The following is a 16,401-nucleotide window of genomic DNA, read 5'->3' as shown; positions in this document are numbered from 1 at the left end:
CAAGTGGAAGAAAATAAACTAAAAAAACGGAAGTTGAATAAACCTGATTTCAATTAAAAATTTAAATCAATTTTTATGTTACCGGTTTATTATACGGAAAAAAACTTTACATAAAAGAAATACATACAACTGTTGTTACTTAAACAATTGAATTAAATAATACAGTAGCAGCCAGTACTTACCTTTAAACGTTTATTCCTTACTGTTACGCCATTTAATGATTTGATCGCATTTTGGGCATCAATTTCGGAAGCAAAATCAACAAAAGCATAACCAAAACTGTAGCCAGTCTGTTGCAATTTCATTTTACCGTTTATTGTTGTTATTATTGTTGTATTCCCCAAAGGACACCCAGCGCCAAACGCCAACACACACAGATTGTTAAATTTAACGTGATGAGATAATAATAAAAACAACAACAATGGCGTTTGATTATACGTGTGGGTATGTTTGTTTGTGTGGGTAAATTGAAAAAGAAAGGTGGGAAAATAAGAATTAAAAAAAATTATGTTTTTTGTATTTAAAGAATTTAAATAAGTTTCAACAGATATAACAGGTTGAATGCAACACAGTCGGAACAGTTAATATTTTAATCTTTTATCTATAAAATACAGACTATGGTTCGAAACAAGCACTTTTTACAGACCTGTCTGTATACTAGACTATAGACTAGACTTAAGACAAGATTTCAGACTAGACTATAGACTAGAATATAGACTAGATTATATACTAGACTATAGACTAGACTATTGAGTAGACTAGACTATAGACTAAACTATAGACTTGACTTTATACTAGACTTTAGACTAGAATATTGACTAGACTATAGACTAGACTATAGACTAGACTATAGACTATACTATTGGATATAATATAGAGTAGACTAAAGACTAGACTATAGACGAGACTAGACTATAGATTAGACTATGGATTAAATTATAGACTATAGACTAGACTATAGATTAGACTATAGACTACTCTATGGAGTAGACTATAGACTAGACTAGACTAAAGACTAGACTATAGACTAGACTATAGACTAGACTATAGATTAGACTATAGACTAGACCATAGACTAGACTAGACTATAGATTAGACTATAGACTAGACTATAGATTAGACTATAGACTAGACTATAGACTTGACTATAGACTAGACTATAGACTACTCTATGGAGTAGACTTTAGACTAGACTTAAGACTAGACTATAGACTAGACTATAGACTAGACTATAGACTAGACTATAGACTAGACTATAGACTAGACTATAGACTAGACTATAGACTAGACTATAGACTAGACTATAGACTAGACTATAGACTAGACTATAGACTAGACTATAGACTAGACTATAGACTAGACTATAGACTAGACTATAGACTAGACTATAGACTAGACTATACAGTAGACTATAGACTAGACTATAGACTAGAATATAGAATAGATTATAGACTAGACTATAGAGTAGACTATAGACTTGACTTTAAATGAGACTATAGACTAGACTATAGACTAGACTATAGAATACTATAGACTAGACTATAGACTAGACTATAGAATACTATAGACTAGACTATAGACTAGGCTATAGACTAGACTATAGACTAGACTATAGACTACTTTATGGAGTAGACTTTAGATTAGGCTAAAGACTAGACTATAGACTAGACTAGACTAGACTTGACTAGACTATAGACTAGACTATTGACTAGACTATAGACTAGACTATAAAGCAGACTATAGACTAGACTTTAGACTAGACTATAGACCAGACTATAGGCCAGACTATAGGCCAGACTATAGACTAGACTATAGATTATACTATAGACTGGATTATTGACTACACTGGACTATAGACTAGACTATAGACTGGACTATATACTAGACTATAGACTAGACTACAGATTAGACTATAGATTAGACTATAGACTAGACTACTATACTGGACTATATACCAGGCTATAGACTAGACTTTTAGTTAAAAATTATTTTTCGCTGTTCACTTTATGTTGTACACAACCTGTTATTTTACTTAAAATTTCACCGGCGCAAAACTAGTGAATGACTTTCAAAATGTCCTGGTGAACTTTTAAGATAAATAATTTAGACAATATTTTTGACGATGACACTAATGTCTGTACTGCAATGTAGTTGTATGTGTCCTAGAATAATGTTGACAGCAGATATTTTTAGAAAAACGAAAATCACAATGACAAGTAAATCTGAAGAGAATTAGTACAATATTAAACTGATTTAAAGGTTAAAAGGAAATGTTGATTTAAGTGGAAATAATTTTGTCTTTTCACTATTCTAAAACACATACTCTGGATTCAAAATTAATATAACAAAAATCTTACCTTATAGTCTTTCATGATACGACAGGTATTGATAGGACCACACGTCCTAAATAATGCATATAGTTCACGATCTGTCATATCTTGAGGCAAATAATTCACAATTAGATTCGTACCATTACAGCCCTGTGTATCACCACAATCGCCGCCACCGCTATTCACCGAATTTGTGCTAATCGCCGGTGCCATGTTGCACATTGAGCCCATGGCACTGCCACCACCTGAAAAATCATTATAACCACCGCCACGACCACCGCGATGATTCATTGCTGAGGGACCTGGATACGATGAGGTGAAATCTGTGTCCTGTGGTGAAAACGCATAACGTGACTGAAATATCAAGTCAAAGAATTTTGGAAACATTTATTTTGTAGATGGCGCTTTTGTCTATTTTACACTGTTGAGGTTTTTGAGTTTTTTTTTTTTAATTTTATTTAATTAATCGTTGCATTTTATATTATATAGTTTTCATATATTTCACAAACAAGTTTAAACAAATTGCATACGATTGTTTAATTGTTTTTTTTTTATTATACATTGCAAATTTTTTTTGTAAACCGTTTTAAACAATTAAAGGAAAAAGTGGGGGGATATTAAAGTTGTAATATTTTCAAGAACTTTTGTAACAGTTATGTATTTTTCAGTATTTTTTTTATTTTTTTATATTTTACTTTAGTTAGCAAATCAAAATTCAAATTACAACACACTTAACATTAACTATTTTACAGAAATAATAATAAAAATAATATGGTTTCAATTGTAATTATTCTTTTCTTTTCAAACGAAATTATAACAATCACAACAACAACAATTTGCAAGCATTTTTTTCTAAAGGTAAATGTGGTAAAATATATTTTTATATAAAGAGTTGATTTTTCAAATGAAATTTTTAAAACAAAAAGGATTTTTGAGCTGTAAACTGAAAATATATAAATTATGAATTTTTATTGTAAGTACACCATTTCCAAAGTAGACTGAAATACTATTAACTAAGCTACAAATCAGACCATAGACTTAGACTAGACTAAACTACAGACTAGTCTATAGGCTAGAGTTTGGACTAGACTATTAACTAGACTAGAAAATAGACTATTAACTAGACTATAGAATAAACTCTCAACAAGACTATAGAATAGACTATAGACTAGACCATACTATAGGTCATAGTCTTGACTAGACTATAGACTAGACTGTAGACTAGACAATAGACTAAACTATAGACTAGAGTATAGACTAGAAACTAGACTATAGACTACACTATAGACTAGACTATAGACTAGACTATAGACTAGACTATGGACTAGACTATAGGCAAGCCTTTAGATTAAACTATAGACTATACTAAAGTCAAGACTGCAGACTAGATTTTAGAGTAGACTATAGACTAAACTATAGACTAGACTATAGTTAAGACTATAGACTAGAATAGGCTATTGACTAGACTATAGACTAGACTATAGACTAGACTATAGACAAGACTATGGACTTGACGAGAGACTAGACTATAGACTAGACTACAGACTAGACTATAGACTACACTAAAGACTAGACTATAGACTAGAGTATAGACTAGACTAAAGACTAGACTATGTACTAGACTATGGACTAGAATATAGACTAGACTATAGACTAAATGATAGACTAGACTATAGACAATAGTTTCGATTATCTACTAGACAAAAGACTCGACTACAGACAAGAATTATAGACTAGACTATAGACTAGAATTATAGACTAGACTATAGACTAGAATTATGGACTAGACTATAGACTAGACTATAGTATATACTACAGAATAGACTATGGACTAGACTATTGAATAGACCATAGACTAGACTATAGGCAAGCCTTTAGATTAAACTATAGTCAAGACTGTAGACTAGATTTCAGAGTAGACTATAGACTAGACTATATTCAAGACTATAGACTAGAATAGGCTATGGACTAGACTAGAGACTATACTAAAGACTAGACTATAGACTAGACTAAACGGTAGACTAGAGTATAGACTAGACTAAAGTCTAGACTATAGACTAGACTATAGACTAGACTATAGACTAGACTATAGGCTAGACTATAGACTAGACTATAGACTAGACTATAGACTAGACCATAGACTAGACTATAGACTAGACTATAGACTAGACTATAGACTAGACTATAGACTAGACTATAGACTAGACTATAGACTAGACTATAGACTAGACTATAGACTAGACTATAGACTAGACTATAGACTAGACTAAACGATAGAGTAGACTGTAGACCATAGTTTAGACTATTTACTAAACAATAAACTAGACTACAAACTAGAATTATAGACTAAATAGACTAAACTATAGATTAGACTATAGTCAAGACTATAGACTAGACTATGGACTATACTATAGGCTAGACTATAGACTAGACTACAGACTAGACTATAGACTAGACTATAGACTAGACTATAGACTAGACTATGGACTAGACTATAGATTAGACTATAGACTAGACCAAAGACTAGACTATAGTCAAGAGTATAGACTAGACTATGGACTAGACTCTAGACTAGACTATAAACTAGACTATGGACTAGACTAGACTCTATATTACACTATAGACTAGACCAAAGATTAGACTATAGACTAGGCTATATACTTGAGGCTAGACCATAGACTAGACCATAGGCTAGACAATAGAGTAAACTATAGACTAGACTATAGACTAGACTGTGGACTAGACTATAGACTAGACTATAAACTAGACTATAGACTAGACTATAGACTAGACTATAGACTAGACTATAGACTAGACTATAGACTAGACTATAGACTAGACTATAGATTAGACTATAGACTAGACTATAGACTAGACTATAGATTAGACTATAGACTAGACTATAGACTAGACTATAGACAAGACTATAGACTATAGACAAGACTATAGACTAGACTTTAGACTAGACTATAGACTAGACTGTAGTCTATAGTCTAGACTAGACTAGACTATAGACTAGGCTATAGTCTATAGTCTAGACTAGACTATAGACTAGGCTATAGTCTAGACTATAAACTGGACTATAGACTAGACTTTAGACTTCATTATAGACTTTTCTCTAGACAACAGACTAGTTTCTATTTTTTTTCCTTAGGAAATGGTGTAATCCTTTTTTCTCTCATTTCAAAAGGTTAAAATACAATGAAAATATACTAATTAATGAATTAAATATAAAATTATGCTTAATGCTAAAAAACTACAACAAAAAAAATAATTAAATTGTTTAATAAATAATTTAATGGTTTATGATTTTATTAAACTAATTTCTAAAAATAGTGTAAAGAAAAACATTCCTCATTCCACTAAGTTCATAGAAAAAAACTATACAAAAGAATTATGTTTAAATGAAAATTTTTGAAATTGTTTAAAGCAGGATTTTAATAATATTTTTTGTTTAAAATTTTCTTTAAACAAATTTAGTTTTTCAAACAATAGGATAGGGCGCACTTTAGTTAATAGCCAATTTTAGAAAATTTTATTAAATTTTTATAGAATTAATTAGTGTTTTTGTTGTTATGGTTTTTTAATTAGAGTTTTGTGGTGGTTTTTAAAAAAAAAACTTTTGTTTTACATAAATAAAAAAAAAATAAATTTTGTTTTATTTAAAGTAATTAAAAATTATTTAAATATTAATAATAATTTATTTGTACAATTCACAATCGATGTTGTAGCGTTGTAGCATCGTAGTATCTTACGACATACTACGATACAACCGTACAACATTGATTGTGAATTAGACAATTGTGTTGAAACAAGTTTTTTATGAGTTTATGTCTGAGTTCGAGGTCTAAATATTTAGGTTTTATATACATAGGATTGTTAAATATAGATTTAAGGGGTTAATATCTAAATAAATACAACTATAGTCTTAAAATAACTCTAAAACTAAAACATTTATATATATTTGTTTAGATCAGGACTATGGATTAAGAGATAGCCACCGAATTGGTTTATACCTATTACCGCTTAAAACAAAAACTGAAGAATGATCAACGCTTAACAAATTTATATATTCTTTGGAATCTATAGAACTAAAACCAAGTAATACTATCAATTTATATATTTGGTTTGATTAGAGATTACTAGACTATAGTCTAGACTAAAGTCCAGACTTAAGAGCAAACTACATTCCAGACTATATTTTACACTGAAGACTAGGCCATAGTGCAGACAATAGACTAGACTATAATCCAGACTTAATAAAGTCTAACCATAAGACTAGACTACATTTTCAAGGCTAAAGACTAAACTATCGTCTAGACTTAAGACTAAACTATACTCCAAACTATAGTCCAGACTAAAGAATAGACTATTGTCCAGACTAAAGACTAGACAATAGTCCAGACTAATGACTAGACTAAAGTGCAGACTCAAGACTAGACTATAGTCCAGACTAAAGACTAGACTATAGTCTAAACTAAAGAGTAGACTATAATCCAATCTAAAGACTTGTCTATATTCCAGAAAGAAGACTAGACTATAGTCCAGACTATAGACTTGACTATAGTGCAGACTAAAGACTACAGTACAATCCAGACTAAAGACTATACTACAATCCAGACTGAAGTCTAGACAATAGTCCAGACTAAACTCTAGTCTAGTAGTAAAGAATTTGATTTTAAATGGTCCTTCGAAACAGCGCTAATTTAGAAAGACTAACAATATGAAACATTTTGATGTTAATGCTTTAAATCTAAGTCCAAACTAGTCTAGAAGTTCAAAATGAACATAATATCAAGAGTACTAAAGCGTTTCAATAATTTTTCTAAATGGTCCTTCGAACTAGACCTAATTGAAGGCAGTAAATGTTCTGTAAGTTATAAAGTGACAAAAATTGCTAGAACTGTTAAATAAATTATATAATACCACGAGCGTTAAAGCATTTCAGAAACTTTTCTAAATGGTCCTTCGAACCAGGCTTCATTTTTAAAGAATATTCTTTAGAATAGAACTGTTATGTACATAACTCTAGAAAAGTCATATAAATGATTATAACAAGAAGTTTTTCAGTATTTTAAAATGTTTTCTAAATGGTCCTTCGAACCAGACGCAATTTAAGATTAACAGCTTGTAGTCAAGCCAACCACTAAAGGAAAGTTACAATATTCTAGATATTCGATAAAACTATAAATATTTTTAGATTCCCGAAGTATTATAGCTTATTGTGACTTTAAAAAAAATGGTCCTACGAACCAGACTTAATTTAAAAATATTATTAAAATTAAACATTTGTAAGATTATTCTCGAATGAAAGACAGAGCAAGATTCTGTAAAGACCAGTTAAGATCAAACTCACTAAATGGTCCTTCGAACCAGACTTTCTATTCCCTTATAAGGCCTCAAACTTAGCACACCATCTTCCTGCTAGTCTTTTGCATAACATATACTAGTTAAAAGTACAATTGTATCTAATTTACATGTGTCAATCTGTGTTCTTTTCAGGATACATTTCTAGAATTTTCATTTTTAGTTATTTTATTAAAACATATTTTTTACAGTTAAATGACAGATGGAAAATTATGATTGATGTTAGAATGAGATTAAAATTTTAAATATAATTAAATTGTCTTTTCAAATATAAATTTATACATTTGGTCCTTCGAACCTTAAAGTTTTTGAAATTGTAAACAAATGTTTAAAATTTTAAATTTTATAGTTATGAAAGAACATTTAAAAGAAGTAAAGCCTATGGTCCTCTTGCACTTTATGGGATGGTCCTTCGAACCTTAAAGATCAATTATGGTCTTTCGAACCCTTAAGTTTTCAAAACTGTTTCTTTAATTATATGTAAATAAATTTGAAAAATTTTAAATTCTAGAGTTAAGAAGAAACTTTTAGAAAAAGTAAAGTTTCCTTTAGTACCCTTGCACTTTAATGGATGGTCCTTCAAACCGTAAAGAGCAATTATGGTCTTTCGAACCTTAAAGATTTCATAATTACTTTTGTCCTCAAAAAGAATCAAATTTAAATCTTAGAAATTCTATGTTTAAGAAATTACTTTTAAAAGAGATGAAGTCTATGGTCCTCTCGTACAGTAATTGATGGTCCTTCGAACCGAAAAGGGCGATTATGGTCATTCTATCTTTAAGTTTCCTTAAGAAAAAGTAAATAAATGTTAAAAATTTTAGAATTAAGAAGGAACTTATAAAGAGAAGTGAAGTCTATGGTCGTCTTGCACTTTATGGCATTGTCCTTCGAACCGTAAAGAGCAATTATGGTCCTTCGAACCTTAAAGTTTTCAAAATAGTTTCTTTCATAAAAAATTCTATGTTTAAGAAACTACATTAAAAAGAGGTGATGTCTGTGATCCTTCGCACTTTAAGGGATGGTCCTTCGAACCTTAAAGATCGATTATGGCCAATCTAATCTTAAAAGTTTTTAAACTGTTTCTTCAACTAAATGTAAAGAATTGTTAAAAAATTTAAATTCTGTGATTCAAGATTCTTCAAGAGGTAATGTCTATGGTCCTCTTGCACTTTAATGAATGGTCCTTCGAACCGTTAAGTCTCTTTAAACTAGTCTGCAAACTTTTTCCCTTTAATTTGCTACTTTTTTATTATCAAATTTATCTTAAAATTTCTCTCTCAAACTCTTAAATTCTAAGTCTTTTCTCTATTGCATCAAAATTTATCTACTTTTTTTATTTCTTCCAACATAACATACCCTGTCAAATGTCATTAATTTTATAAGAAAAACAAAGTCAAATCAAAAGTTCTTTTAAAAAAGTTCAAAAAACACACGCTTTTGTTGTAAGAAAATTTATAAGTTTTCATTACAACAAAATTGTTGATTTTTCCGACTAAAAATCTAAAATGAAAACTTTTTTCTACTCTAAAAAGAAACTTAAGAAACCGAACTTAGGAAAAAAAATTGCTGCAATCTAGTTTATGGCATGATTGTGACACCTCTTATGTCCTTTTGGATTATGTGGTTGCCACACACACACACAAACATACAACGATTACAACTTTAACTAAGCCAGAGCAAAACTGTTGCATGTTTCAAGGGAATTGAAAAAAAGAGAGATTAGGGTAGTGGTTAAAATGGAAATATTTTGAGGTTAAGACACTTTTACTTAGGTGAATAATTGAGGAGCGTAATGTTGGAGGGTGTACTACAAACCAGAAGTAGTAAGAATAGTTAGAGAAATTTAATTTAAAAGATTTATGTTTAAAAAGTAGCAAAGTATCAAATATTTAGTTAATATTCCGAAAAAAGCGAACAAATGGTCCTTTGAACCACAAGCAGTAACAGTTAAAACATTCTAAAACAGAAATTTTTTGTTCACAGTTTAAGTCTACCTAATGTACCACATTCATAACTGTTAAGTAGTCCAGAACATAGACTAAACTTAAGTCCAGGCTATAGACTAGACATTAGCTCAGAATATAAACATGTCCAAAGTCCAGGCGAAAGACTAAACAATAGTCTAGATTATATACTAGACTATAGTCCAGACTATAGATTAGACTGTAGTCTAGGTCATACACTAGACTATAAACTAGCCTATAGATTAGATTATAAAGTAGATTATAGACTATACTATAGACTAAACTATAGAATAGACTGTAGACTAGTCAAGGCTACAGACTAGATTAGACTATAGACTAGATTGTAGAATAGACTATAGACTAGACTATAGAATAAATTATAGACTAGACTACAGACTAGACTATAGACTAGACTATAGACTAGACCATAGACTAGAATATAGACTGGACTATAGATTAGACTATAGACAAGACTATAGACTAGACTAGACCATAGACTAGACTATAGATTAGACTATAGATTAGACTATAGGCTAGGCTATAGACTAGACTATAGAATATACTATAGACTAGACTATAGACTAGACTATAGACTGGACTATAGACTAGACTATAGACTAGATTATAGACTAGACTATAGACTAGACTATAGACTAGACTATAGACTAAACTATAGAATATACTATAGACTAGACTATAGGCAAGACTATAGACTAGACTATAGACTAGACTATAGACTAGGCTATAGACTATGTTATAGAATAGACTGTAGGCTAGGCTATAGACTAGACCATAGACTAGACTAAAGACTAGAATATAGACTAGACTATAGACTATACTATAGACTAGACTATAGACTAGACTATAGACTAGACTATAGACTATACTATAGACTAGACTATAGACTAGACTATAGACTATACTATAGACTAGACTATAGACTAGACTATAGACTAGACTATAGACTAAACTATAGACTAGACTATAGACTAGACTATAGACTAGACTATAGACTAGACTATAGACTAGACTATAGACTAGACTATAGACTAGACTATAGACTAGACTATGGACAAGACTATAGACTAGACTATAGACTAGACTATAGACTAGACTATAGACTAGACTATAGACTAGACTATAGACTAGACTATAGACTAGACTATAGACTAGACTATAGACTAGACTATAGTCTAGACTATAGACTAGACTATAGACTAGACTATAGACTAGACTATAGACTAGACTATAGACTAGACTATAGACTAGACTATAGACTAGACTATAGACTAGACTATAGACTAGACTATAGACTAGACTATAGACTAGACTATAGACTATACTATAGACTAGACTATACTATAGACTAGACTATAGACTAGACTATAGACTAGACTATAGACTAGACTGCAGACTAGACTATAGACTAGACTATAGACTAGACTATAGACTAAACTATAGACTAGACTATAGACTAGACTATAGACTGACTATAGACTAGACTATAGACTGACTATAGACTAGACTATAGACTAACTATAGACTAACTATAGGATAAACTATAGGCTAAATTATAGGCTAAACTATAGGCTAAACTATAGACTAGACTATAGACTAGACTATAGACTAACTATAGGCTAAACTATAGACTAAACTATAGACTAGACTATATACTAGACTATAGCCTAGACTATAGACTAGACTATAGAATAGACTATAGAATAGACTATAGACTAAACTATAGACTAGACTATAGACTAGACTATAGACTAGACTATAGACTAGACTATAGACTAGACTTTAGACTAGACTATAGACTAGACTAAAGACTAGACTATAGACTAGACTATAGACCAGACTATAGACTAGACTATAAACTAGACTATAGACTAGGCTATAGACTAGACTATAGACTAGACTATAGACTAGACTATAGACTAGATTATAGACTAGATTATAGACTAGATTATAGACTAGACTATATACTAGACTATAGACTAGACTATAGACTAGACTATAGACTAGACTATTGACTAGACTACAGACTAGACAATAGACTAGGCTGTAGACTAGGCTGTAGACTAGACTATAGACTATAGACTAGACTATAGACTAGACTATAGACTAGACTATAGACTAGACTATAGACTAGACTATAGACTAGACTATAGACTAGACTATATACTAGACTATAGACTAGACTATAGAATAGACTATAAACTAGACTGTAGACTAGACTATAGACTAGACTATAGACTAGACTATAGACTAGACTATAGACTAGACTATAGACTAGACTATAGACTAGACTATAGACTAGACTATAGACTAGACTATAGACTAGACTATAGACTAGACTATAGACTAGACTATAGACTAAAATATAGACTAAAATATAGACTAGACTATAGACTAGACTATAGACTAGACTATAGACTAGACTAAAGAGTAGACTATAGACTAGATTATAGACTAGATTATAGACTAGACTATAGACTAGACTGTAGACTAGACTAGACTAGACTAGACTACAGACTAGACTGTAGACTAGACTAGACTACAGACTAGACTGTAGACTAGACTACAGACTAGACTATAGACTAGGCTGTAGACTATTGACTAGACTACAGACTAGACTATAGACTAGACTTTATACTAACTATAGACTAACTATGGACTAAACTATAGACTATACTATAAAATAGACTACAGATTAGACTATAGACTAGACTATTGTCCAGACTATAGACTAACAGACTAATGTCCAGACTATATGTTAGAATTTATTCGAATTTAAGTGTAGTTAGAACAAAATTTATTTAAAAATGGTTCTTTGTACCACAAACTAATATAAATAGATGTGAAGATTTTAGCATAATTATCCTGTTTAAGGACTTCTATTTCCTTTTATTTACAAGAAACTTTTTATTCTTATTATTAATGAGACTTTTCCCAACAACTTCTCTGCTCATTCAAATAAGTATAAATTTTAACTATAAAACCAAAATGATATTTTTCTTTACACGCCATAGAATAAACTTAAAAACTCCACCTTTGCTATCAACAATATACATACATATATACATTAGAATAGATCCTTTAAAGAATGAAACTTATCTACAAAATAAAGTTTTATTTTACTTTGCTTCTTATATTAGTAGAAGAAAAAAGAGGAAAAACTTTTGAACAAGAAACAAAAACAAAAAAAAAAAAAAATGTCGTGTATTATATTGTCACCTTTGTATGGAGACTGTCATTAGGATCAAAGGTGAAAAGTATCACTATTGCCTGCCTGCCTGTTTGCCTCTAATGTTAATGTACTTGGGTTTTGAAAATGTATCAACTACTTTCAAGGATTATTTCTCTGTTGAAACTTTAGTTTTTAAACTACAATAAATACACTAACAACAACTACCACATAGTTTAGGTTTGCAAAAACAATAAACTCAGGAAGTTACAGCTAAGTGTAAGAAAATAGCAGAGTTGGAGGAAAAGAAACCAAACTTTCGAAATTTCTTGAGTTTTTATGGAAATTTTCTTCGAATTTTTCAAAATTTTAAATTTTATTTAGAAGTTTTCTTAGTATTGTGCTATTTAGTTGTTCTTAACTGTAAATCTTTACATTAGCAACAAGAATATTTTCTACATTACTATAATTATTACACATATTCGCACTGTAAGTTACACATTTAAAAAGTCTGTTGCTTTTCATAGCGAATAGGGTTTTCATAGCAGGAAATGTCGGAACAAATTTCATGATTTTGAAGCTGAAGTGCTGAAATTTGGACAGGAGATTGGTCTCCCACCAAATAGATCCACTAAGACGTAGGTACATGAATGAATGTCGAGAGTTTTAACGTAAACACCAGCCTTGACGGCCATATTTCACGGTGGTCTTTTTCACCCACTGGGTAGACTTGAGAACGGTCTACCATCGCCCCTTTGTTCTTCAATGAAGAACCCAGGTGGCAATTTTTGTACATAGCGCTTTGACCGGTCCATGCACAAGTACTTTGCTGAACTACTCGAGCTATCTAATCTCTGACCATTGGATGGCCTCTGTTGATTCGGCAACAGCACCTAGAGAGACGTAACCGGTGGACCGAAGTACGAATCCATCAAATAAGCGGAAGGCATTGTTCTTCTGTTGTTCCGGCAACAGCACCGAACTTTTCCCGAAATATTGACTTTACCTTACATCAGTCTTTTAACCGCCACTTACTCTCCCCGCGAATTTGGGTTTAAACCACAGCCCTACGTAGATCCCGAAGGAACCTCAACCAACTGACCAGCCAGGATATAGTCCTGCGGGAAACTGGCCACGCGTAATACCAGATAATGCGGTGCTCTGGTCAGACCTATTTCAATCTATGTAAGGACTAAGTCAAACAGTAGACTGTAACCAATTTTTTAGTTCCGGCCAGACTAGAGGTATTAACCAACTCTTTATTCACCGGAATTGCAATAACACCAAGTCGGAGGCATCACCAAGGTAACATGCCCCCGGGGGTATATATAGTAGGTACAATAACTTTTGGTACTTTTTGCATAAAACTTTGTTTTTAGTTTATTAACTTATACATATGTAGTCAGGGGGCTAAAGGCCAAGGCGGAAGCTTCACCAAGGTAACATGCCCCCGGGGGGATGTCTGGTAGGTACAATTACTTTTGGTACTTTTTGCATAAAACATTGGTTTTAGTTTATTAACTTATAAACATGTAGTTCGGTGGCTAAAGGCCACCACAAGTGGTAAGTAAAGTGATCAGTTCGGGGCTGTCCCGTCGAACTGCTGAGAAGTGAATGAAGTCAACCGGAATATAACTAATACCACAACAACTAACATGTTGCTTTTTATCGCCATTTTGAGATTGTTGTTCTGTTTCAAATTTGAAAAAAAAAACAGTTCAAAAATTAAGATTTTCTCTTACACATCCTGTACTTGTCTATAGAAAGGGCTTAATTAATACTAAATTATTACCATTTTTATGGCAACAACAACGAAATTTCTCTCTACTAACTCCACTTTTAATTAAGATTAGTGGAAAACTTACAAGCAAAAGTCATGTAAACTTTTACAATAACTTTTTAAGCTAAAAATGCTAATGATTTCTTAATTCTTAACAAAATTTTTTTTTTTTAAATTTATAAATTTTTTTTTGTCAAAATAGCAAAAACAAACACACATTAACATTAACAAATGTGAAATTGTTTATTTGCAAAATTATAAATTTTCTGACAAAAACTTTATAGAATTAAAGGAATTGTTAAAGCAAGAGAGAAAAGAAAAACTGGCAAAAACTTTTATCACAAGTAAAAAGAGCTTATCTGATCAAAAAGAAGAAGAAACTTTTTCTTTGAATAGTAAAACACAAACTGGTTCCAAATAAATTTAATTTAAACTATAGGCTCAAGGTAAAAGTAGAAATAAAGTTCTCGTTTATAGATTTTTTCTTATAAAAAAGCGCTTAACACTAACTTTAGCTATCATTTTAATTAAAAATTATATTCTAATTATTAGCAATGATATAATATTTAATCTACATTAATTATACAATATCTTGATATACATATATTTCTAAAAATATATACTTTATAATAACTCTTTCACTAATATAACTAAAATTATAATAAACATTTATTAACTATGAATAGTATATAAAATAATTTTTAATAATCTACGATTATAAACAGTGAGTGACAATAAGAGTAATGATAAGATCGGATATTCTTATTATCGCTTATATTCAGCGTCGATTCAATGTTAACGAGAGATCATTAAAAAGCTCACGATTTAACGCAAATACTCATAATCCATTTTAGGTCCATTGTACTAACCTTAAAACTACACTTCTTTACTTTTATCAAAGGACACGAGAGACAAGATTCGTTTTTGGTGAGACAGAGAAAGAGCAAGAATATATAGTGGACTTTATGAGTTTCAATCTAGAACTAGAACAGAACTAGAATAGAACTAGAAGAGAACTAGAATAGAACTAGAAGAGAAGTAGAACAAATCTGGAACAGAACTTGAACAGAACAGAAATTGAACAGAACTAGAACAGAACTAAAACAGAGCTAGAACAGAACCAGAACAGAACCAGAACAGAACCAGAACAGAACCAGAACAGAACCAGAACAGAACCAGAACAGAACCAGAACAGAACCAGAACAGAACTAGAACTAGAACTGAGCTAGAGAATAACTAGAACAGAACTAGAACAGAACTAGAACAGAACTAGAACAGAACTAGAACAGAACTAGAACAGAACTAGAACAAAACTAAAACAGAACTAGAACAGAAGTAGAACAAAACTAGAACAGAACTAGAGGAGAACTAGAACAGAACTAGAACAGAACTAGAACAGAACTAGAACAGAATTAGAACAGAACTAGAACAGAACTAGAACAGAACTAGAACAGAACTAGAACAGAACTAGAAGAGAACTCGAACAGAACTAGAACAGAACTAGAGCAGAACTAGAACAGAACTAGAACAGAACTAGAACAGAACTAGAACAGAACTAGAACAGAACTAGAACAGAACTAGAACATAACTAGAACAGAACTAGAACAGAACTAGAACAGAACTAGAATAGAAATAGATTAGAACTAGAACAGAACTAGAACAGATCTAGAATAGAAGTAGAACAGAACTAGAACAGAACTAGAACAGAACTAGAACAGAACTAGAACAGAACTAGAACAGAACTAGAACAGAACTAGAACAGAACTAGAACAG

At 31.1% G+C, this 16,401-nt stretch overlaps 1 protein-coding gene across 2 annotated transcripts in view; it reads right to left on the bottom strand.

The window, feature by feature from the left end:
- The window catches only part of LOC111688000 (sex-lethal homolog), a gene marked incomplete in the record, with an annotated part of 98,961 nt that overhangs the window by 17,257 nt on the left and 65,303 nt on the right, over nt 1-16,401 (bottom strand). For both annotated transcript variants that reach the window (XM_046946136.1, XM_046946135.1), the window contains 2 exon segments: nt 183-290; nt 2,358-2,660. In XM_046946136.1, coding sequence (XP_046802092.1) covers nt 183-290; nt 2,358-2,660 — 411 coding nt within the window.

This window comes from Lucilia cuprina, chromosome 3, assembly GCF_022045245.1.
Source record: "Lucilia cuprina isolate Lc7/37 chromosome 3, ASM2204524v1, whole genome shotgun sequence".
Taxonomy (NCBI): domain Eukaryota; kingdom Metazoa; phylum Arthropoda; class Insecta; order Diptera; family Calliphoridae; genus Lucilia; species Lucilia cuprina.
This window is presented reverse-complemented; position numbering and strand designations above follow the sequence as displayed.